Below are 25,449 nucleotides of genomic sequence, written 5' to 3'. Positions count from 1 at the left end.
TTGGTTTTGCTTTTGCCACAGCTGTGGCATCGTTCCAAAAAGCTTATGCAATGCCTTAACATTTATTTCTATTAAGAGCCGCATCAAAAGTTCTCGTATAGGTGCTGGATAAGTCGAACCATTGCATTAAGTCTCCTCCAGCACATCCCAATGATTCTAATGGGGTTAAGGTCTGGACTCTATGGTGGCCAATCCATGAGTAACAATGATGTCTCACGCTTCCTGGACCACACCTTCACAATTTGCACTGAATAAATCTCAGCAAAATCTATTTAAAAAAAAAAATTCTATTCTAATCTATTGGTGGAAAAAACAGGTCATTTATTACATTCAGGTGGTCAGCTGACTTCTTTCTTGTGGCACATAAGACCTACACCTGACCACCAGGAGCAACCTCAGATCATAACACTGGCCCCACAGGCTTGCTTGTTAGACATTAGGCATGATGAACCATGGAGCGTTGGAAAAAGTTCCAGACTGATGGGTGTATCAGATTAAAATGAGAGGCAGATGAAGTGATTCACCCATCACCCTAGAACAGTGTAAATCTGGACTCATTAGACCACATGACCTTTTCCAATGCGTTTTCTTAAGGCTACACAGCTGTTTAGTACCAATCCCATGAGCTCTCTTTGCTTGGTGCATGTAGAAATGCTCTTAATTTGACTTTTAAACATAGTCGTATTCTAATGTAGGTTTTTTTTTATTATTATTTGATTCCACCAAGAGTTTCTCCCATCACACTCATTCAGAATCTTTTTCTGACCACATTTCTTCTTAAAGATGATGCTTCACCACAATCCTTCCAGGATTTAATGGTATGTTTTACTCTTCCTAACTCAATTTTAGTAGTTTTCGGCAATCTCCTTAGTTGTTTTCTTATCTTGATGCAGAACATTAATTTGGTCTTTGTGAAACAAAATTCTCTCTCACACGTGCACAGATGAGAGGAACAAATGTCTGGAACAATCTTGCATTTAAACAAATACCATTGTGAAAGGAGGGAAAAAAAGAAGTGTACACACATGGCTGTGATTTTTTTCCATCTTTATTTGTAAACAGAAAAAGAATGGGGGAATAAAATCTCATGTTTTCCATGCATGTTTGTGTGATGGTGAGGGGGAAAACAACAACAACAACAACAACTAAAAATCCACTTAATCAATCTACTTGAGCCTGCACAGCAATGCCATGAAGTTTAAGTTTAATATGGAGCAGGTAAGATGTTCCTTTCATCCAAGCTTGTCTTTGTGTGACTGTTTGCCTGGTGTAATCTGTTTCCTTTCACACTCCCATGCATAAACATTTGATGTTTAAATGTATAGCACTTTGTATAGTGGATCCTTCACTTGACGCACATGGAGAGAGTGAGAAAGAGAGAGAGAGAGAGGGAGAGAGAGGAGGGGTGATAGAGGAGGACAGAGGGAAGAGTCTGCAGGCTGATTTACTGATCGGCGCATGTTGTGTGTTGCTGAACAGCGTTCAGAGGCGGAAGCGGGACAAGACGAAGACGCGCTGGCTCAAGAGGTAAACGCTTCCTGTGTGTGTGTGTGTGTGTGTGTCTGACATCCAAATTTGTTTGTAATCAGCCGTCAGTCAGGGTTTAATTAGGGGGGGTATGTGGATATGTGTTTCAGCTCGGTCGGGAGAGGAGATGGCTTAGCAGTCCCACATGCATACATGCAGAGGTGGAGTGAGTGAAGCGCGCGGCTGCTCGCCTTTCCCCGGATCTCTGTCTGCACCATGAGCGTGGCTCTGCAGGACCTGCGGAACAACGTAAGTGCTGATCGTCGCTGTCCAGCTGTTGCCCTCCGTATTGCCTCATCTTGCCTTAGAAATCGGTGTGACCTTCTCTAGGCACCGGCGGTGCTTGTAAACAGAACAGCAGCGCTGCAGAGACGAAGACAGGCTGGCTAGCCGCTGCGTAGCGTAGCGCTCTTGTTTTCCCCGTCTTGTGCTCCATGCTTACGTGATTAGGCTGTAGATCTGAACATGGACATGCACTACTTTCTCTGATGTCACGCATCAAATCTGTGCCGCAGTGATTTGCTGAAACGTAGTCGCTGTCCAACATGACGATGACGTTTATGTAACGACACTCGTATCGCGTTCCAAACACGACAGTGTATCCTATATCGTATGTCCTATAACCCCCTACGACTTGTTGCTTGTTAAACGAGCCGCAGCGTGTTGCCCGCGCGCTGTGTTGTGCTCGCGCCTCGAGTCCTACAGCGCGCGCTCCTCACTGGCTGCTGACTAGAGGCTACGTCAGCTGAAGTGGAAATAATTGACATTTGGTATCCATGGTGACAGGGCGAGGTTCCGTTAGGATAGACGCTGAATACTAATATTGTTTTGAAACCCTGTTGAAATGTTTACTATAAGGTGGCCTTAAGTTATTACCTAATTAGTCATTATCCATCCCTGCCTGTGACCTTTGACCTCTCCTATTTTAGCCAACGTGCAGATGTAATGATCAGTATTGTAATCTCTATACATTGATCACCCATAACATTACGACTATCTGTTTATTGAGTAGGTCCCTCTTTGGCCACTAAAAAAAACAGTAATGATGTGTGTATCTTTTTAAGGAAACCGGGTTTAAGAAAACCTTTTCCTCAATTTGAGCTACAGTAGCTCTTCTAGTGGATAGGACTACACGGGCCAGGCTGTGCTTCCCATGTGCATCATTGAGCCTTGGCCATTCATGACCCTGTCGCCGGTTCACAGGGTTTCCTTCCTTGGATCACTTTTGGTAGATTGTGATGACTGCAGACCAGGAACATCCCACAAGAGCTGCAGGTTTTGAGTTCCTCTGAGCCAATTGTCTAGCCATCACAAAGCTCACTTTTTTGTGGCACAAGCGGCACCCATTCAATATTAAGTAGGTGATTGGTTGGCAATGTTATGGCTGATATATGTTATGGTGTAAATAACACCGAAATTCTGTTTGTTTGTATGGACGGGCGGTGTTTGTGCTGGTAGGCCTCAGGCAGCGTCATCATCAACTTCTATGTCATACTGTAAGCGTGTCACAGGCGTTCCTCCCCAACTGTAACAATAGGCAGAAACGGGTATGTCAGTCTGAGCGCTTCTTCTTCTTTATTGTTTAATGGTGGTTGGAATCTAGTAGGATGGGTACATTACTGCCAACTGTAGGTCTCAATAATAATAAAATTTGTTGTCGTCTTGCTGAGTTCCGTCTTACTGCAATCTAATCTCTTTAATAGCCTGTAATTATTTATGTTTTTGGTATTTTTGCGGATGCTGACCACATTAACATGCCATGTTTGTCATTTGTAGCTAAGAAGCAGATGAGTCCAAGCACTAACCCAATTAGCTTATTGTCCAACTAGCCACAGGGACATTTCATGCTTTGCTTCATTATCTGCATGAACAAGATCATTGAGAGAACAGAGGAAATAGCTTTTTGTTTGTTTGTTTGTTTTTCAAATTTAGTCAAAATAAACTCAAGGAAAGGGAAAAAAATTAAAACTTGATATAAATTTCCAAAATGGGGGCTAGAGACATTTCTGCTTTGTCTAAGCAGGCCTAAACAAAGAGTCACCAAGATCGAACATAACCGGTTTGAGTCCTTTCTAGTGTTTTACACACAATGGAACGTCGGTAAGAATGTATGACAATGTCTGCAAACAATGAGGAAATAATTTGACAACCAAATGCAAAAATGAAACTCATTTTTGTCTGTATGCTTATATTGTATTTCTTATTGTACACAAGGATATATTCAGTGTTAAACTTCTAGGATGGCTTGTAGTTCATCACTTGTGTGCTTGTGTTATAGCTTCTACAGTAAACTGCAAAACATACAGTACAAGGAATACACAAATGCACTAATGTGTAGAGAATAAATATTTGTCAGCTGCTTCGTCATGTGCTCGAGTAAATACAGGGGTAGCTGGTATGACAGGTCGCCCTCAAACTGACACCCATGTATGCAAATTTAAAAAAGGAAGTGGTTTCTGTAAAGATAGTAAGCTAATATTATCTTTTAAGTTACTGACAAACTTCCTCTTGGAGTTTCAGCTGTTCTTTCTTAGCTAACCCACACCTGGCCATGTCTGCTTTTCAATTGGAATTTCTCCATTCTACTTTCCAATTTCACCTACTCGTTTCTCATTTATATATAAAGAGAAAGAGTACTATGGGGAATATTTAGGCAGGTGTGGGTAAATACTAGAAAGTAAGAATGTTTTAAAAGTGTTTTATAAATTAACAAAATGTAAAGTAAATGAACAAAAGAGAAATCTAAACCAAACAAGTTTTTAGTGTAACCACCACACAAAACTGCATCAATTCTTCTAGGAACTCTTGCACACAGTTTTTTTTGGAAGGAACTCTGCATTTAGGTTGTTCCAAACATACAACCTTGGAGAACTAATTACAGATCTTCTGTGGATGTCGGCTGCCTCGAATTCTTCTGTCTCAAGACCAAGCCTCCTCATTCTTCTCTACGCTGAAGACATTTCTTAATGACGATGGCTAAATGCTTGGGGTTCTTGTCCTGCTGCAGTATACATTTGGGACCAATCAGACACTCCCTGATTGTACTGCATAACTATCACTTTATATTTCTCAGCAACATCAATCCTGACCAAAGCTCCATCTCCATTTGCAGAAATGCAGCCCTCAACTTGCAAGGTAACTTCACCATGTTTCAGTGTTGCCAACAGAGACTTATTACTCTACCTCTCTTCAGCCCTCCGGCAAACCACCTGCCTCCTGCTTACAGCCAAATATTTTAACTTTTGACTCATCATTCCAGAGCACCTGCTGCCATTTTTCTGCACCCCAGTTCCTGTTTTCGTGCAGAGTTGAGTCACTTAGCCTTGTTACCACGTCAGAGGTATGGCTTTCCATGAAGACCGCTTCTGGCCAGACTTATCCGGACAGTCGATGGATAGATGCCCGCCAGTTCCTTGCTAATGGCACTGCTGGACATCTTTTGATGTCGGAGGGAAGTAAGCATGTGTCTTTCTTCTGCTGCGTTAAGTTTCCTTGGCCGACAACTGCAAGTACAGTCCTTATCATTGCCCGTTTCTTTGTAGTTTTTCAAAATAGCTTGAACAGCACATCTTGTAACCCCAGTCCGTTTTGTAATTGTTGCCTGGGAGAGACTTTGCTGATGTGGTAGAACTACCTTGTATCTTGTACCTTGTTGCTGTACTCAGTCTTGCCATATTGTGTGACCTGTGACATAAACATACTGTATACATTCACCTGATCCTAAAAAATCTGTGACTTTGTGCAAGCGTGCTTGTATAAGAATTGATGCTGGTTTGAAGCCAAATGGGAGAGACACCAAATATTGAAAACAGATTTTTCTTCAACTTGATTGGAGTCCACTAGTGTCTAATTAAATTCATTGGACATACTTACTGTGGGAAAGGCACACACCTGTCTGTATAAGGTGTCACAGTAGATGCTGTATGACAGAGTGAAAACAAAACTATGGGGTCGATAGAATTATCTGTAGATGAGAGTGACGGGATTGTGAAAGACATGAGTCTGGGAAAGGATACTGTCAAGTGGCTGTCATGTTAAATAGTGTTGTGTAATCTGCATCTTCCTGTGGATTCTTATGAGTTATAATACCTCTTACAATTTAAACACAGCACCCTTCTGACTTAAGAACGTGTCTTTATAGTGTTTTAATGTCAGTTGGTCCAGTCTGTAGAAACATGTCTTTTTGCACTGATGTGACTCCTGCATCCACAGCCGCGCTGTGGCTTCCACGACCTCTGGGAGAGGAACTGAACGAACGGTCTTGGCTCGGCTTGGGTGTGGTGTTGTGGGAAAGAGTGTTTTTGGAGCTCTCTGGAGGTGGAGTGCTTTTTCACTCCTCGACCTCTGCCTGACCTGGAGGGCTGCTCAGGGCTTGGGAGAGCTGGTGCATCCTGCCTAAGGGTGTGTGAGTACAGGGAGAGGGCCACACTTTCCTGTGTGTGTGTGTGTGTGTGTGTGCGTACATACGTGTGTGTCCGTTAATAAATGATCTCAGCGTCTGGCTTCAGTCAGCGAGTTTACAGCCCATATGTTTATGATGAAGTGAGTGAGGAGTCTGTTCATGTTCAAGGATGCTTCGGTTAAAGATGGTGATGCTGAAGGACAGAATTATGTGTATTTAAATAGGATACACTAATAACCATAACTCTTGGCTTTGAATGAATTATTGTCCATAATTTGATAAGGTCCTTTGGTTTTCCTTTGTGCTTGTGTAAGCGTGTTTGCGTAATGCACTTTACTGTGGACACAGAAGGAAAGGAACCGCATGGTATTTTAGCAGGATGCACATGATCACATTTATCTCTTTACACAGAATGAGACATTAAAGACAAAACCTTACATGCAATGGACATGGTGTAACTTACTTAAGTTTAAGTAAATTCCCCTCTTCCTTCTTTCCTCAATTTTATGTTCGGTCGAAACTTCCGTCTATATTGTCACGCCCCAGGATTACTCTGTCTTGTTTTTACAGGGCGGGTTGGATGTTTAGTATTCTGCTAACTTGGTACTGCACCAGCTAAGAGGGCCAGAGCTAGATACTGAAAGAATACACACTGCTCTCAACATGGATTTGGATTCTGTGGTGCAGGGTAGTCCTATTTGTCATTGCTGGGGCTCTTCTCATAGTATGACTGGAGGGAAATGAAAGGAATGCGAGAAGAATGGGAGATTTAAAAGAAAAGTTTAAACTAGACTTTGCAGCTATTCAGTGCTTGGGTGGATTTTTCAGGTCAAGGCTTTTGTGCACATTTCTATGCTACTCAACAACCTTGAATAAGTCAATGTGACTAATAGATTTCAAACCCTGATAGACCACAAACCTCTCACAGGCAGCAGAATTCACATGTTAGATTATGAGGCTGAATTTAGCTGGACTTTCCCTGCCACTCCTCACCACTGATACTGAGTTTCTCTTAATTTAAATAATAAAATTGGTAGCTAAATTAATTTACATATGATTGTAACCTCTTAAATTAGTCATATAAGAAGGGTCAGGCATCAGGCTGTGCTCATGCTTCCAATCTCACTTAAATAATTTGCAATATATTTAAGACTGACTATTAGAATAATACCAGATGTTCTGATCACAGCTGGATGAATAAAAAATTTATATCTGGATTTCTGTAAAGCTGCTTTTTGACAATGGCAATTGTTTAAAATGTTTCATGAATTGAATGTAATGAACTTTATGTAGTTCTGTAAAATATAGGCTTTGCTTAAATGAATAAAAAACCCTTACTTTAAATCACTTCTAGCATTTTTGTTTTCCATAACTCCAAAATTTGATTACAAATACTATTTATTAAGCTTCTGTTACTTTTTATGCTTTATCCAACATCCTGATTAAAACCCAACCCTCACTGTGTGATGAAACTGCCTCATTACTTTTAGACATTTTAAGCAGACTGATTTTTTAAAGGGAAGCTCAAAATGAACAAAATGACAATTTATTTATTAAAGCAAATAATATTTCAGCCACAGCAACATCAAAACAGTTTTCCCAGGCCACCTCGTACAACTGACGTAGCTTGATTATACTGGCTGAAACAAAAAATCTGTAAATCGAGTCTACCGTAGGACTGTCAAGAAAAAAAAAGTAAGTAAAAATCCAAGAGTTGAGTCTAAAAAAACAAAAAACTATTAATTGAGATCTCAACAAAATGGGGATTTAAAAGCCAGATGTCTTTTTAAACTCTAGCAAGGCAGAAACAGGACTGTTCAATTTTTATTTTATTTATTTTTTTATTTGGGGATCAGGGTATGTTATTAAAAAAAAGTTTTCATATCTGTTTTTTTATGATTATTGTCATTGTTATCGTCATCTTTTTATATTGTTAAATTATTTAAAAAGCCATAAGGATATGATAGCATTTTCATTTTTTATTAGAATAAAATATTAGAGCTCAGCTCCACTTACTGTCTATATTATGATTATTTTTTTAAGTTGCAGTGCCTGTGTTCTTCCCTTCAATTTTACCCTTGCAAGCATGATGAAATGTAAAATAAAAAACATACAGGAAATTAGCCCTTCTTAGAATGCCTCCAGAGATTTTATTTATTTATTTTCTTAATTGTTTCCCTGAAAAACAATCCCACAAATTCTCCCTGTAATGTTTTGCTGCTTAGAATTCTCTAGGACCCATCCATCCTGTTCTCAGATGCTTCAGCTTTTGTTCTCCTACTGCTATATATTTTTCCCACTTTCTTCCTTCCTTCCTTCCTTGCTTCCTTCCCTCTCTCTTCCATCAGATCCTCCCTCCTTCCTTTTCCTTAACATGTGCATTGAGTGTAGTAACCTTGCTGCGTAAAGACTGACATCATTCCACCTCTCAGGGGAGAGGAAGCTCCTCTCCTTCTCGCTTTCTCTTTGTCCTGTGCATGCTTGTCTCATTTTCTCACACGCATGCAGTCGCACTCTTTACTGCTGTTTTGTTGAAGAGTGAAGATGCAGGAAATAAGGCAGTATAAAGAATGGATCTCAGTGGTGTAAATACTGTATGTTTACTCGCAGAGTCGGGGGAGGATAGGCATTGTTTAATTATTTCATCCTTCTGGGGTACAATGCCCTCCGCAATGATTAGTGGCTCTTGGAAAGGTTAGTAAAACGGTTTAGGAACAATACAACTTTTACTGAAGTGGCCTCATGGGAAAAAACCAACCTTTATTGAAATATTGTTATTTTTAGAAAAACAAGAAATATCAAGAAATTATTTTAGACAAAAACATGTTTATACAGGAAATTACAGTAAACAGAATGTTAATGAAGCGTGTTTTCTATATATAATGTAAAGTTGATTGGAATGTGTAGAAACCTTCAACATGTTGTTCTCAGATCGACTGAGGTACACATACAGTGAGGTGACACAGAGGCTAAATTCCTTTTGGCAATTCCCCCTTTTTTACCATTTTCTCCTCCATTCACCATCTCTTTGCAAAACTCTACATTTAGCCTTGATTACTCTGCAACAAACTATATGTATCTAATTCAGGTCCAGTCAATAAAATGTTCTTCCAGCCGAGGTCCATGTTTCATGTTTGTGTTAGGATTCAGATCTCTGTATATGCAGTCATTGTAAGTTCATAACAATAAGCAATTAAAAATTTTCATAGATATTTCAATGATATTAGTCAACTTTTAGTAACTACATTAACCATTAACTACACAGACTGTTTGGACTTTGTTGGTCTTGTATATTTCCTTCTTGTTCCTAATTGTACGGAATGCAAATAACAAAATGTAAACAATCTTTAGTAAATCCTTATTTGCATGCTGCTGGGCTATAAATGAATGTGAAAGGACTCAGGGTGCTCTGTCACATTGGGTTCTCACTTTGTGTATTTTATACACCCTCACCGCGGATATGTTTCCACGGACAACGTGTTTTGTTTCATAGTGGCACTTCACATGACTGTTTTTTTTTATTATCACTGTGGGACTGAAACATATGAGACAAACTGGTGTTAAACTTCCCGCAGGAATAATAAACATATATCGAATAATAAACATATATCTTTGAAGTTTTAGTTTTCATAGTCTATTTAACTTTTCTTGGAGTAAGCCATGCTCTCTCTTGCTTTCGTTTCTGGTTCTTCTGCACACTCTGTCTATACATGGTGGACCTTCATGTTAATTGGCTCCGTTGAGTGACACATATAACCACGCTACCTTGAGAGGAAAAAAGTGCTAGTTTATTGGCAGGTGAAGATTTTACAAGAGATTAAAGGTGTGTCATTATTTGTGGCACATGTTTTTGTTGAAAACAATGTTTTCTTGATAAGGGATTCATTTTTCTCTGAATACATTTATTTTCATTAGAAGTTGATTTTTATCCACTTTTTTAAATTGTGATTTGAAGCTACTTCAACAAAATGTGATTTTTGTTCCCCCTAACCTTTATGAGTGATGCAAATAGCTGTGGAGGGTACTTTGAAATTCTATTTTAAATGCATGTTGTAGGCGGTATTTGAAGATTTCTGATGAAGACTGTGAGTGTTGTTGTAAATTAAAGGAGTAGTTTGTGAGCAGTTGTTTGTGAGGGATAGTTTGTATGAAGATGTAAATTAAATGGCTTGTGTGTGTGTGTGTTTTTTTAGCTGTTCGAGGGTCTGCTGTGATACTTTTACATTTAATGCATATGGCAGCATTCCAATGCCCAAGTTACTTGCAGGCAATGTTGCTGTGATCTTCACTCTGTATAATCAGTTCTTGTTAGCATACATGTGGAAAAATATAGCTGAGTATCAACAGTATTAAAAATGTTCTTTTTTTGTGGTTTCTGTTAGCATTAGCTATTATTCTGAATGCTAGCATTAGCCATATTAGCCATATTAGCCATATTGTTTACTACAGACTTCATGTTCTTTGAACAGGTGCAGTGAAATTTGGATCTCAAAGGAAAATCTGATGAAACACATTAAAAGTGTTTATACTGAAATATTTGTGACATTCTTAGCGACTCTGGTGCTAATTTCTTAGCTGATGTTGGTATATTCACAATAATCCTGTAAGAATTTAGCGGTTTTCTGTTGCACTGACAGCTAAGGGGATAACAGTTTGAATTTAAAACAGAAAAAAGAATGAGCTTCTTTTATCAGTTACAATTTTTTAAATTTATTTTCAATTTGATAATAATAAGAAAACTATCAAATATAGATTTATGTTCTAGAAATGGAAGGCCAGCTATACAGTGCCGTTATTTGAGACACTTGGCTTAGATAGTTAGAGAGCTAGGACATAACAAGCTTACTGTATTTAAAGATAAAGCAAGAGCTGATTCTTTTTTTTTTCTCCCCCTGATTTTCTCCCTAATTTAATCATATTCAATTCCCACCCTTTAGGGGGCTCCCACATTAAGGCTCCTACTACCAGTCAGAACCATTTGACACCAACTGATTGCAATCTTGCGAAAGAAAAGAACCACATTGTTGGGGGTGTCACACTTGGAGGACAGCACTATCTGCTCATTTTGCTTGTGTGAGCTCACAGACTCTCATGATGATGTGAGAGCGCTAAGTAAATCCCATCTCACCCTACTGAGAGAGCTCGGCCAATCAGCTCTCTCTAGGCCCCCGGCTGTGGGAGGCTACAGCATCACCCGGGAATCAAACTAGTGATCTAAAGCGAGAACTTTACCACTGCGCCACTCACAAGAGCTGATCCTTACAAAAAAAAATATTAAAAACTGACTTTAGGTGTCACCTAATATATAATGGTTGATTCCCTCTGTGTGTATGGAGTTTGCATGTTCTCCCCATGCTTAGTGCTTTTCCTTTTGGTTTTCTCCCACTGTCCAATAACATGCAAATTGGGCTAACTGGCATTTCCAAGTTTCCCGTAGTGTATGAATGATGGTGTAAGTGTGTGTGGGTGTGTGCCCTGTGATGGATCGGCACCCTGTCCATGGTGTACCTCAACTAGTGCCCAAGTCTCTGTGATAGTCAATCTCAGGATTGGGAAACAATCTGGGATTGTTTCCACTGTCACTTTACTTTGGATAATCATCTACCAACTGAATAAGTGGTTTATTGTGATTGTCACATCTGACGTGTTAAGTAGTGTTTTGTATAGACTGTCATTAAATGATTTGTGGTGACATGAAGTTCACCGTCTAATATGTAAGAGACTACTATGTCTAATATAATGTGTAGAAAATTCGGAGTTGCACTTTGCCTTGTATTGTTCATTGTGCCTGATGGTTTGCGATGTCGAGTGGTTGTGTGAAGTGTGTCGAGTGGCTAACTGCATTAGGACACATTGGTCTGGCAGCTCTGCCCAGAATGGACCTTTGTACCTCAACAATGAAGCGTTCTGTTTGGCACGCAATGATGGAAGCCCCCTCTGCTGGCAGCTGTATGCTAACACTTCTAGCGCTAACCCGCTGCCTGAATGAAGGCTTTATGAATGGCAGAGGCCCTGAGGACTCATGAAAGGCACCTACCGTGTGGGAAACGTGTATTTATCTGGTATAAGTTATTTGCAGTGCAAGGTCAGGACAGTGTCCTCACATGAATTTTTTTGTCAGAACAGTTTAAGTGTTTGGGGGAAACTTCAGCTGAGAGCGAACACGCACATGCACTCACACGCTCACGCTTCTCCTCACATGTTCTCTCCCTCTGCCTCTTGCCATTTTAAACACGAGATGAAACTTTGAGCTTTATAATGAAAATGTAGACAGGACTTAAAAAAAAAATCACATTCTCTTTTTTTTTCCTATGTAGTCCCCTAACTTTGTTAACACTTTTTTTCACACATTTTTTGCCCCTGTCAGAGCCTCTCTCTCTCTCTCTCTCTCTCTCTATCTATCTATTTTTTTTCCTCGCCTATCTTTTCCTCAAGGCTCACTTTTCTCCTTCCCGCACCGAATGGTCTCCTGATTGTCGTTTTTCTAGCTAGTTGTTTGTTCTATACCTCTTTTCTTGCCTTCCCCCCTCCTGTCCCTCCCTCTGTCTCTCACTCGCTGGTTCACTCCCTCTGTCTTTCTCTGAGTGCTCGATGTTTACCCTCGCTCTGACAACCTAGAGAAAAAGAAGATCAGCAGTGCAGGAAAGCTCTTGTCTTGTAAACTGCTGATACATTATGAGGTAAGTACCTGAGGGTGAACTCTTTTCTCTGCACTCCTCCGGTTCCCCTGAGGGAGTTTCTACATGTGGTTTGGTACTCGGTGCTAAGCAGCTAGGAGGAGAGATTACCCTATTGAGTAGCAGGATTGGTTTCTCATGTTTTGCTCATGCAAGCAATAAAATGTAGAGATGCTGTAAAGAGCGTGTAAAGGTAATATGGTGCTTTGCCTGTGGGATTTGTGTGTCTTTGTGTGTGTCTTTCTGAGAGGGAAAGAGAGAGAGAGAGAGAGAGAGAGGGTCTCATTGTCAGGGTGAGGACAGAGGTCACGAATTGAAGAAGAGAGGAAAGGGAGATTGCTGAACCCCGACTTCCTTTTTGTGTCAGCGCACAGTGTTCAGGCCAGTACGGTTCTCTTCTTTTTTTATTTTCTTTTGGCTCTCTCCTTTTTTCCCTGCTTCTATTATTTTCTTTTCTTTGTATTTTTTATTAGTTTCCTTTTTCTGACTTTTTCTATTAATTTTTGATTCCCTTAAGTAGTGTTACACCTCTGCTTGACCTTTCATAATATCACAGTCCTTGAACAAGTTGCTGCCGTTCATTACTTATTGTTTGATAAATTAACTGCCAGTTGATTAATGATTTATTTACCCAGCATGCCTTTCGCATAAAGTGTTGCTCAGAGTCTGAGTTTCTTCGAGCCATCATTTCCAAAATGTTTCTTAGCCTACTTTTGGCTCAGCACAGCAGACTGATGTCTTTCCACACTCTCTATGTGTGTGTGTGTGTGTGTAGTGTAGGGGGTGGGATGAGAGAAGGAGTTGCGCTTGTAGCCTTGTCCATACAAATAAAGGAACTTCCACTCCCATTATCTGAAGATGAGGGAAGGTCATTTAACGGCAAGATGTTGCTCTTTATGCGCTCATGTGTGTGTGTCTAACCGAGTGGTGTTATATGGAAAAGCTGGACTCCTGGAGAGCTAAACCTTCTGTTTTCATCCCAGCAGCCAGAGAGGAGTAGCTGCATTCGAAGGGCTTCTCGTTCCCATTATAAAGTGTGCATCTTTGTGAATTTGGAAGGCTCTTTATCAAGCTGAAAGGATTCCGTGGACTTCATGGCACATTTTTCAGTAAGTCTTTATTACAGAAGAAGCTGCATGTGCAGTGAAAATATGTGTGTTTTAGAATTGTTTTAATGTAACCGATGGTGATCTGTATAGGTTTACTTCTCTCACTTTCCAGATTACTGTGATTAACAAACAAAAATCTTGCATGTAAAGCTGGCCTCGTATCATTAGATCAGTGAGAGATGTGGCTGTAGTGTCAGGGTTACACGGAATAATTTTTTTTTTTTCATTTTTTTGCACACTGTAAAAGAATTCCTCTTAGATTTGCTCACTGCCAGCAAGATTGTGCATTTGCAACCAAAGCCAGTTGAAGACAAACTTCTGGCAATGTCTTATGCTTATCTAAATGCTTATCTAAAAGCCACCAATAGGAGAACAGCATACTGTAAGATTACACAAAACTTGCAGCACAGCTACAAATATTTGGTTAAGTATGTAGTCAACTAAACTGACTTGTTCATATTTAATGTGACATTACCAACCTATATGAATATTGCTTTGTAGTCCCCTTTTAGTCAGCTATGAATGCCTCCATACCCATCTTTGCAAAATGTGTTTTATTAACTATTACAGCAAGGGGTTTGTTTCCATCTATGTGATCATAGTAAATTTCTTTAATCACAGGTGTGTCTTAAGTGGATTGTCGTTATATAGTTGGACATGGAGAACCTGTTATCGTAGTCTTTTATAAAATTCTGGAGCTGGTAACTGTTATGCTTTTCTCCATCTATGATTGGCTCTCGACTCTCCTTCATCCTCGCAGCCTCCTGCTCATCTCTGTCTCTGTAGTTTTCCTGAAGCAGCTCCATACGACCAAGTATTAGTTTAACTCCCTAGTTTATGTGGGTGTATTGCCTCTCTGCATTGCGCAGCGTGTGTGTGAGCTGGTTGCAGGGCAAGGTAGGTGGTTCTTGGGGTGCTGGAGTTCAGGGTATTCGTAACATCTCGGGCAGAGGTTGGACTATGCCAGCCTGCCCCCGCCAAACTGCTTCCTTTTAAAAACACTTCTCAGGAAGCCACTTCAAACAATCACATTCCGCGCAGAGAAAGTCCTGCACCACTCCTGGAACTTGGGAAAACCTCTCCCTTCCCTTTGCAAGACAAGACTCCCCTTTTCTTTCTCTGTCTCCTATGTGGGGTTTGCTTCTTCAGTCCCTGTGTTCTTGTAAACCACCACAAACTCATGCATTTTAAGTTTGTGCTAATAAGCAAAACATACTGAGGCTTTCATGTTGTGCATTATAATATTTCGGGTTGTTAAAGTTGTATTTAAAGGTCCTATATTTTACAAGGTCACAGAGGTCCCCCACTGTCTGTATAGGGTTGCTCTAGCTCAGACAAGGCATGTTTTTAATAACTTAAATCCCTTTATTTCCAAATGTGCCATTTCAGTGTCTATGTAAATAAACCACTGTTAACCCACGCTCTCCAAATAACAGCAACAAGATGCGGAAGAGGCACTTCTTATATGAGTTCACAGTAGGGGAAAAATCTAATTGGCTTGGTTGAACCCTGACCAACACAACAATATAAAAATGGAGTGTTATTTTTCTCTTATGTAAGTTGTTTGTACACAGACACTGGAGACTATTCTCATTGTGTAAAAATTAAATGCTTGAGTGGGTGTGCGTGGTGCCCTGCGATTGACTGGCATCTCGACTAGGATGGATTTACTCTATACCTCCTACACTACAGTCTTCCTACAGTAGGACCGGCTTTGGATTATGGTCTAACAAGGACAGAAAGGTCGAGTGCTAATAGCCAGCATCGTATAGTCCTGATGCACTTTACAATTTACACAAGTCACTTTAATTTACTCTACAGTAGTCAATTGCTGTGGTAAATTAAATCGTAGGGCTTTTAACATAAATGTAAGAATTACAGTAGCTAGAAATTGAACAGAGGTTAAGATTCGTCTTTTTTTTTTATTGATGATGCAATGAAGAGCATATCTGAAACATCATCTTCAAAGTCAACTACAGTTAGTCAATCTAGAGTCTGTGTGGGCTTTGAATTGCATCATCGTTTTATTTTGACATGCGATGGGCCAGCATTCTGCACTGAGTGATGTTAATAATCCTATTCAAAACTGTCCAGGAATTAGGTTATCAAAAAATACTGTAGTTTGTTACAGGTTTGATAACCTTATTTGTCTCTATGTTAATTGATCTAAACAAATGCTTGTATAAGGCAGGGCTCTTTAAGTTGTACTGTATTTCCTGATAATGTTGATTTGGCATCACATCCTAACCTCTGAGGAACTCTGATCATCTGGGTTCATGCGAGGGAATTCTGAGTTGAATGGAGTTTTTTCTTTCTTTCCTTTTTCTCTCCCGAATAGTATGGAGACTTACGACCCTTATGTAAATGCAAGAGAAATTCCTCTCTCTCCCTTTCACTCCTCCTGATCGGGTTTCTTCACCCACCACCCCCTCGTCTCCTCTGTCCAGCTTTTCAACAGCTCCTCTTTAGGGGGTCTGGCCAGAGTTCTAACTCACTATTATAGTTCTGTGCACTTTGTACCACCACAGACTCCTCTTGCACAAACTCTCTCATGCTTGCTTTCCCACCCAGACGGTTTCTATCAGCTACACTTCAGCTAGAGTACATTCTCTTTCTTTTGAAGTCATTGTGAATGTGTTTGGAAGAGGAGCTCATTTACAGTAAGACCTCCATCTGATATACAGCAGCCACTGGAGCTAAATGACCCTTTCATGCCCTTAACTGTGCATCAGCCGATCTTGAAGGGCCCTCATCCTTCGCCTCCAGCTCACTCATGTTCACCCGCTGACGTCAAAGCCTTAAATGGACCTTTATGAATTAGAATTGGACCTCGTTACTGACCCACATGTGATGGAAAGTGCTCGCTCTCTCTAACACCCCCCCTTTCTTTCTCTCTCTGCCCCTCTCTCTTTTTCTGACGCTCCACTGCTGCACTCCCACAGTTTTTGTCATCTGTTTAGTATTTACAGTCCTCTGACGCAGTTTACCGGTTTGTTCTTCCCATAACAGGGTGCACGCACTCATCTGTTTCCGCACTAGCAAACCAACGGAACCAGCAGACCCATCCACAGCTATTCATCCAGCATCTGGCTGCATGAGAGAAGACTCCGAACAGATTGCTTTAATTTGCGATGGCCTGGCTCATGTAACAGTGGTGTTGGAGGGTTGGGGGTGATAAGGGGAGGGGCTGCCCTTGTTGCTATGGCAACCTTGGGCATGCACTCAGTGGTAGCGAAGGGGAGGAGAGTCAGCTCTTTTCCCCAGCTTTTGCCTCTGCTGCAGTTTAATGTTAGTCAAAACAATCAGAAAAGATTAAGTTTGTTGTAGTTTGTCATTTTAAGTATAAACGGCACATTTGCTTTGGAGAAAACACTGTATCTAGTCACGCAATGTTTTATCTTAAAATGAACCATTCATGATTAATATAAATTTGCATGCAAATGTTTTGGCACGGTTCACCAAATTTGTTATCTACAGTTCTTTGCAAAAGCACGCACAAATAAATACTGTAGATCAAGATGTCTTATAAAAAAAAAAACTTTAAAGTAAAAGAAAACAGTAAGTAGCCCTTAAAATCAAGGGCATTTAAACCACTTTTTGCACTTAAAAAAAAATAAACATATATAGCACTCACAATTGTGCAGTATAGAGTGACATATCCTTCTTTTTCATCACAACATAAGCAATATGATCAATTGTAACATTGTATCAATTGTATAAAAAAAACAGGTAAAAAAACTAATCGACATCATTCTCATATTCTGGTAGTGGTAAAAAATTTTTTTCTATCTTCCAGTCAAAGTTTCTCTCTCTCTCTATATATATATATATAATCGGCGTTGAACTGACAATTGGCACATGCAGCACCTTCCATTAAAGTCAGTATTTGGTGTGATCAGTGCTTAAAGGGTGCTTTAGTCTTAGGTGCAGCTTTAAAAGGGAATTACAGTACAAAGTTTAGTGAGCATTCTGCAGAACCACCCACGGTTCTTTTGAGGACTTTGTTGCACCTGATACTATTTGCATGCAAAATCCAGCAGCTTCCATTTAATTCATTTTTTGTCTGAAAAGTGGTCACTTATATAATGTGCTGATTCCCTTTCTGGCATACACATATATTTCTTTAACCTTAAATTTTGTGGTGGAATACTGATGATGGAAAATCTGAAATGCTTTTGTACTGACTCAAAAAAAAGTCCTAATATGTATATATGTATGTACTGTATATGTAAATGTATATGCATATACAGTACATGTGTGTTACTAAGTACTAATTACTGATGGGTCTGAATACTTAAATTGAATGTTTCGATCTTTTTTTTTTTTTTTATTAACAAAAAACCCTGAATTCCCTGTTTTTATTTCGTCATTGTGGAGTATAGTTATAGTGTGTAGGATGATGAGGGAAAAAAGGATTTGAATCATTCTAAAATCTAATCATTTTGGGACGAGTGTGAAAAATAAAATGTAGAAAACGTCAAAGGGTCTGAAATCTTTCCTCAGCACTGTATGTGGAAGAGACTTCCCATAAACTAAGTTGTCTAATAAACATGTTAAAATATATTAAATCCTTTTACTTTATATAGAAAAGATATTATGCAGGTAATCTTTTTTTTCTGTAAGCAAACATTTAATAAAAACTTATGGTAAGGCTTTCAGGTGTCTGCACTTTGTAACGGTGAGTAAATTTTCCGTTATGGAAAGTGTCTTAAGGACATTTAATTTTATGCTTCCTGCTTGTCTAAACTTCAAGAGAGTGAGAAAGAAAAAAAGTGTTTTTTTTTTTTTTTTAGGGGCAAACTATTTTTAAGTCTAACACAGAATAACATTCAAAAACATAAAACATTTTCCTAAAAAATGTATAAATTGTTATATAGAAAGTTATATACTGTACTGTACATAGTGTATAATCTCCAGGGTCTGGGTTCTTCCGTGTACTCCGGTTTCCTCCCACAGTCCAAAAACATGTAGATTAGTGTGTGAATAAGCATGTGAGTGTGCGTCTGTGTGTGCCCTGTGATAGACTGGCACCCCATCCAGGGGACCCCAACAGGGAACCCATACTCATTTGGGTGATAACGGATAGCAGGGATTAATCTGCAGTCATACTCTGTTTTGAATGTGGTTACTGGCAGGCTTCTGCTCTTCCCACTTTCCAGTACTGCGGACCATAGTGACCTACTTATCACCTATGCTGCAACCAACAGTTAGTTTGATTAAAGATTGTTAGAACACCTGTAATGTGGAGTGATGCATATAATTAAATGTAGCAGTACTGTTATGCGCTATAACGCTCTGTATACTCGTAAAATGCCTTACATTCAATCAGTTTATTAGGTGGAATCTAACTGTTGTATAATAGAGAATAAAACAGCACATCATACTCGTGGTAGAGAGATCATATTGGTGACACCAGCATGTTCACTTCTTTAGAGAAAAGTAGAAAACTGGAAATGATGGGGGCAGGTCTCTGAGTAGGGAAGAGTTTACATGAAACCATCCGCAGAATAAACTATTTATGAACGGCTTTGCGTGCCAGGGCTCTGGATGATGTCTGTAAGGTTTCAGTGCGTGTTGTGTTCAGTGTGTTGATAATGGAAGGAGAAAATGAATGGAAGAAGGCCAGTGGGTTTCAGGGTTGTTTGTGGGAAGAGTACACTTAAAATGGGCCGTGTTCAAGCATCGAGACCACAGTACAGGAAGAAACAGAGTTCTGGTACCTGCTATTCTTCATTGACTTGAAGTGGTCTTTTTTCTTTTTTAACTCGAAGGTAAACTTTGCAGTAATTGTAAACTTGTCTTCATTTGATATAAACAGTTTTATGTGGGCGGTAGAATCGGTCCTGTGACCTGAGCTTACTTCAAGCACTTATCTGAAAACGATTTCAGCATCAGCACTCCATGAAAGAATGGAAAAGGATACCTAAAACAAATGGCAGCTATCAACTTTACAATCCATGCTACTGATGTTTGAATAAAATGGATTTATTTTTATGTATACAGCATATCATCCCTAATAGAGAAGAAGTAGGCAAAAAGGCACATAAGGTTAGTCTTCTCTCTTTATTGTCTTGTCTTTTTCACCCGGCACAACAAATCTGGTCTTCTTTAGATGTTTGTTTTGTTAGGTTTTCATATTTAACGACTAGGAACTAAATTTTTCAAATTTTCAGCTGTCCAGGTTCATGTCACTCCAGCCTGGTCCCTGGTCTTGATTAACAGGAGTGGAACCTGATGTGGATTTCTACTGATGTAACTCACCACCTCAAGGTTTTACATGTTATCCTATCTTAAAAATCTCAGGCCAAGTAAGATACGTTAGGTACCTCCACCTGGATGTCAGAGCGTAGTGTGCATAAGTGTGTGTGTGCATGTGTGTGTGTGAGAGAGAAAAAGAGAGAAACAGTGCTTTTGCCAAACGGTTTGATTGAGCAGAAGTGGTTGGATGAGAAACTGAGACTGGAAGTGAGACTCCTGCACGAGAGAGAGAAGGTCAGAGGTAGGAGTGTAGGAACGTGAGCAACTGATGGGGGTTTAGTTAGTTCACAGAGGAGCTTAGTTATTTAATCATTTGTGTAAAAGTTTATCATTGACAGATTCACAGAAACTTGATTGTCAAAACTTGATGTTTGATTAGATTGTTCCAGGACATGATGCAACACATGGCTTTAGGAAGAGAGAGCGAGAGAGAGAGGCTTAGAGTACATGCAGACTTTTGGCACTTGTGATGGAACACAATTCAACTAATAGTGTACAAATGTGTGTTGCTTTGCAGCCTTTTAACCCAAATGTTAGTGGGTGTTTCAGAGAATCCCTTTTAAAAGAAATATTTACTAAACAGGAAGCGATTATTGAGTCACACAAGCCTTCTTTCTCATGGGATGGGGGAAAGGAAATTTGGGGGGGGGACTTGAAAAGGACAGCAATAGAGAGAGAAAAAAGAGGGAAAGCAATAAACAAAATAAAGTAGTGCCAAGAAGGATTGGGAATGCATCAGTAAATTGGTTAAAAAGCAGTTTTTTTTTTTTTTGGATAGTCAGTCTAGAACGTGTTCCTCAGCAGCTGTTGGTGAATTGTCCTTGAACAAGTAGTCAGAACTCAATATAGACTTACAGACTTACCGCTGTGTCAGACTGTCTGTTTAACATAAATGGTATGTTTTGGCTATTGCGCAAGTGAATATAAAATCTGTCACTTTTCTTGACCTGACCATGAATTTGACCATTCTCACTCAACCAGGAGGAGATTGTCTTGTGAAGAAGTGACCTTTATCTAATCTGTGCTCCTCCTCTCAGCGTGAGCTCATTACCAGAATCTTGCTGATGAATAGCCTGGGTCGCCCCCTGATTCTGTGCTACTTGGTTTGTTCCAGGAACATGCAAGGTTTAAAAAAAAGTGGGCAGAGGTGACAGAGAGACACATCTGCTTTTTACTGTCAGTCAACTGTTATGGACTAAAGTGTGTGAATGGTAAGAAAGACAAACTTAATAACCCGTAGACTAGTTTGTATATTCCAGCTAACGTATAGGATAAATAATGGTAAAGTGTGACAGTTCTGTACTGTATCATTACCCATACTGTATATACAAATGTATGTCAAAGATTGTGGCATTTTTTATGAAATGGCATTTGTGGCATAGATTTTCATAAAGGTGTCTGGTGAGGTGACGGAAAGAGTGTGTGACAAAAACGTGTCCAACTTTAACAGGATTTTCTCTGTTATTCCCCTTAAAGATGTCTCTTTAGCATCTAGGCAGGTGAAACTAGTATTTCACGTGCAGGACACAGAGAGCAATAGATCTGGACAGTTGTATAAAGTCTTTAATCAATCCATTAATCAATGCCAAATGCACTTACAGTAAAAGGAGGAAGTGTGTGAAATGTCTTAGAAGTGACTTGAATACATGTCAGGAGAGTGTGTTTGACATAAAACAATGTAATACAATATTGAATTTTGCTCATTTCTTAGCCAGTACGGTGTTTACACTGTCAGTTTTTGAGAGCACTTAGATTAAAAAGCACAATTTTCACAATCACTGGCCTCAGGAGCCACTTCGTCTTCAGCTGTGTGTGGGAACAGATGAAGGTGCAATGTTTCCTTGCACTTCTCAGTCTTTTTCTAGCCTGAGGACAGAACTGAATCATGTTGGCTGACTTGTTCTATGGTACAATGGGTAAGTTTCAGCCTCTAGTGTTTACAAGGTGAGAGCTACAGACAATAGAATTATTTATTCTCTGTTTGAGCAAGGCACGATGGTACAGTGAGAATGGCTATGCCTCATAGATCTAGGGTCTCAGATTTGATTCTGACCATGAGCCACTGGCTGTGTAATGTTTTATTTGTTTTCCTTATGTCTTTGAGAGTTTCCTCATGTTTCTCTGGTTTTCTCCAACCTAACAAAATTATGTATGAGAGTAAATTGTCTATGATAAATTGCTTGTAGTATGAATGTATGTGTGTGTGAAGGTGTGTTCTCGCCTTGCACCCAGTTTTCCAAAATGAGCTTCTAAAACACCAGGATCCTGATGTGGACAATAGTAGTTACTAAAGATAAATGAATGAATGAATGAATTGTTACTGCTTGACACAACTTCCTGTTCTTGACCGTACACACAAAGCCTAGTACAGTACTTATGAATGAGTTCTGTCTCGAGAGCATGTTCGTAAGTCAGATTTGTTCTTAAGTTCGACAGAGTGATTCTTACACCTTTCACACAAAAATGCAATGTAAAGCAGAAAAAACTAACACAAACGTATGGTGTTCTGGTTCTACAATATACTCTTGTGAGACTGCATCTACAGGACTGCCCCCCAAACCCTCTTATGATATAACATACAATATACCGGACTTTGGACATTTTATAAATTCACAGAAAATAGATCTGTGGTCCATTCGTATCTGCGGAAATTCATACCTCGAATGCTCGTAAGTCAAGGACTTTACCCAGTTAGCTTACTGTCTATTGTCTTATTCTACTTGGCAAGATGTAGAAAACGAATGTAAAACAGATTTTATATTTATTCCCATATTTATTGAACCAAACACCTTTGTTTAACTTTCCAAGAGAAAAGGAGCTCATTCATTGTTTCCTTTTGTGCCTTTAACGGTCAGCAGTTTTCTCTGTCTTTCAACAGGAGATCTTATAGTTATTTTTATTATGGATTGTGTAATCATTATGGATGTTTGCAGCATTTTCCGCCCTGCAAAAAAATATGTAGCAATTCTGGCAGTCAAAAATAGTCAATAATTATCGCTACATTTCTATGCTGTAAAGCTGGTGGTTTGTCTATTGTATATCTTGACTGGAATGATTATTATAATGCTTAAACATTATCTGCAGTTGTCAGAACATTACCAATATAGACCTGTGATGTTCTTAGTAGTAAGTAGTTTAAGACTGACCTCACTAATTGCATACTGTGCTTCTCTCCTTAGATGTCGAACTACAAGCGTGCAACCTTTGAGGAAGAAGAGGGGTCAGACATTCCGGCTGATGGAGCGCTTTCTCCCGACAGCGTGGAGGTCAGTTAACGGTCTGGGTTATAGTTTCTAAGTGTTTAAGTGTTTGTAATGTTAAGGTGATCATTGTGTACCCCATCCAAAAACAAACCCAGAATTGTCTAACATTTGGTGTAGCAGAAAGCAGAAACATGTCCCCTGTTTTGATTCAGTTCTTCACATTATTTTCAGGTCAATAAGGTGAAGTTATTTAACTCTTTATGGACTCAATCTTCATGCTTTGTGGAAAGCCAGAATAGATTAAAGGATCTGAGAAAAGGATCTGACTAACACATCACAAGGCTGCAGCATTTTTAGTGTTAATTTCCACTTCTACAAACAGTGATTCACAGAAATAAGAATAAGAAGAAACGTTACTAATTGCAGAAGCAGAAACAGTTGTGGACAGAATCTACACACTGTGGTCAGCTTATTTCTCTTATTGAAAACAAGCATCTCATTGTATGCCTTGGATAGCAAAAATGATTAGCGTGAATGGATTCTGAGCAATGAGCCAAGGAAACAATTGAGCACTTCCACATATTCTCAGCACTGATATTATCAGTATCGAAGGCTTTGTTTTGTTGTTTTTGAATTTTACAAAGCTGAGTGGCTTGCAATTTGGAGCATTTGGCAGATTGGGTGCCGCTGGTTTTTTTTAATTTTTTTATGAGTTTTACTTAAATGTTTGTTTGTTTGTTTTTTTAACTTTTTTTTTTAACTAGTCAGTTATGAAATCTGGAAAATAAATCTTGTTTTTATTAATTTTTTTTTCTTCTTTAAAGCTGAGGTCATAAAACATTTTGTCATCTGTTATGACATTTTATGAATATTTGCTTCCAGTTCCAGAGAATAAGAATTATTTATTGTAAATGTTTTCCAACATCTAAAGTTTGTGCTATTTAAAAATTACTATTCCTGTAAATTTCCAGAAATGGTAGATCATTTATCCATTTTTTATACCGCTTATCCTATACACGGTTAAGGGGGGCCCAGAGCTTATCCCCAGGGACTCACGTAATACCCTGGACAAAGTGCCAATCCATTACAGGGCACACGAGCACACACTGATTCAGTCACATGCTACATGCAATTTGAAGCGGCCAGTTTGCCTACTAGCATGTCTTTTGACTGTGGGGCAAAACCGGAGAACCTGGAGGAAACACACCAAGTACAGGGAGAACATGAAAACTTCACACACACACACAGACCTGAGGTGGGAAACGAACCTTTGACCCTTGAGGATGCGAGGCCACAGTGCTAGCCTCTACACCAGGAATGGTGGCTCAATCCCAGTAAATTAACCAGAGATCTGGTTGTCTTTAACACAGCACTAAATTCATAACTCCAATCCAAACGTTTATGACTTAATAAATAAATGGATTTATGAAAGAGCAGCAAACATGTTACCATACTGTACATATCTTGTACCAGCTTGAACATTCTTGGACCAGCTTGATGATATCAAAAGTAGACCCATTTCTTTCAAATGTAATGATTATTAAATTACTAGCACCTAGGAAAGAAAGATGAGCCAATATCTTAAACTATTAAACATAAAATTTTGAGGAGCAATCTGGATTTGTGAAGTACTTTTTTATTCTGTTCAGATATTATTAAATCTTTATGTATTATGTAGAGTTTGCTCTCAGACTAGATCAGCACTTACAGAACTGTGCAAAAGTCTTGTACTTTTTTTGGACTCTTTTTCAGTCCTGTCCATGTACCTGTGCATGTTTATGGGAAAGTTTTTGTGTATTAGGCCACACGGTGAAGTGTGGATCATTCAAGCATAAAAAATATCTAAATAAGCCACGAACCAGAGAGAAACATGTACAATTGATGACAGACAATCAGGCCTGTGATTGGTGTACTGGTGATGCTGAATGCTGAGTGGTTGGAATAAAAGAGAGGGGAAATGAGGTTGCTGCTGAGGTTGTTGCATAAACAACTGATTTTTAGGCACTTTGCAGCCTGTAACAGTAACACATTTGTTCCAATTTTTTTAACTGATTTGAAAGATTAAAGGATCTGAATTTAATTTATTATCAAGAAGTGAGCGGTGACTCAAGACCTCTACACCAGGAACTTTAGCACAGTACAGTATAGTCTGGGCTTATCTAAAATAATGTCTGTTTGGATTTTACTGGCCTTGTTTAAGAAATGTTTGCCTGTTGGAACGACATTACAATGTCTTCTTGTGGTGCAGTATCAGAGCTCTGTTCTGCTGCTAA

The 25,449-nt window shown here is 39.3% G+C and overlaps 1 protein-coding gene across 6 annotated transcripts in view; it reads left to right on the top strand.

Moving 5' to 3' along the window:
- The first annotated feature begins 1,424 nt into the window (after positions 1-1,424).
- Positions 1,425-25,449, top strand: part of ece2b (endothelin converting enzyme 2b) — a 50,073-nt gene continuing 26,048 nt past the window's right edge. Inside the window, exons 1-3 of one of the 6 annotated variants that reach the window (XM_053507144.1) lie at positions 1,425-1,527; positions 1,638-1,776; positions 23,153-23,239. In XM_053507144.1, the coding sequence (XP_053363119.1) occupies positions 1,744-1,776; positions 23,153-23,239 (120 nt within the window). In that variant the 5' untranslated portion in view covers positions 1,425-1,527; positions 1,638-1,743. Of the gene's footprint in view, positions 1,528-1,637; positions 1,777-12,509; positions 12,610-13,589; positions 13,716-19,945; positions 19,986-21,165; positions 21,185-23,152; positions 23,240-25,449 lie in introns of those variants that run through there. The other 5 variants (XM_053507146.1, XM_053507145.1, XM_053507148.1 and 2 more) reach the window with 5 other exon arrangements.

This window comes from Clarias gariepinus, chromosome 11 (assembly GCF_024256425.1).
Source record: "Clarias gariepinus isolate MV-2021 ecotype Netherlands chromosome 11, CGAR_prim_01v2, whole genome shotgun sequence".
Classification (NCBI taxonomy): domain Eukaryota; kingdom Metazoa; phylum Chordata; class Actinopteri; order Siluriformes; family Clariidae; genus Clarias; species Clarias gariepinus.
The sequence above is the reverse complement of the archived record's forward strand: the minus strand, read 5'-3'. Positions and strand labels throughout refer to the sequence as shown.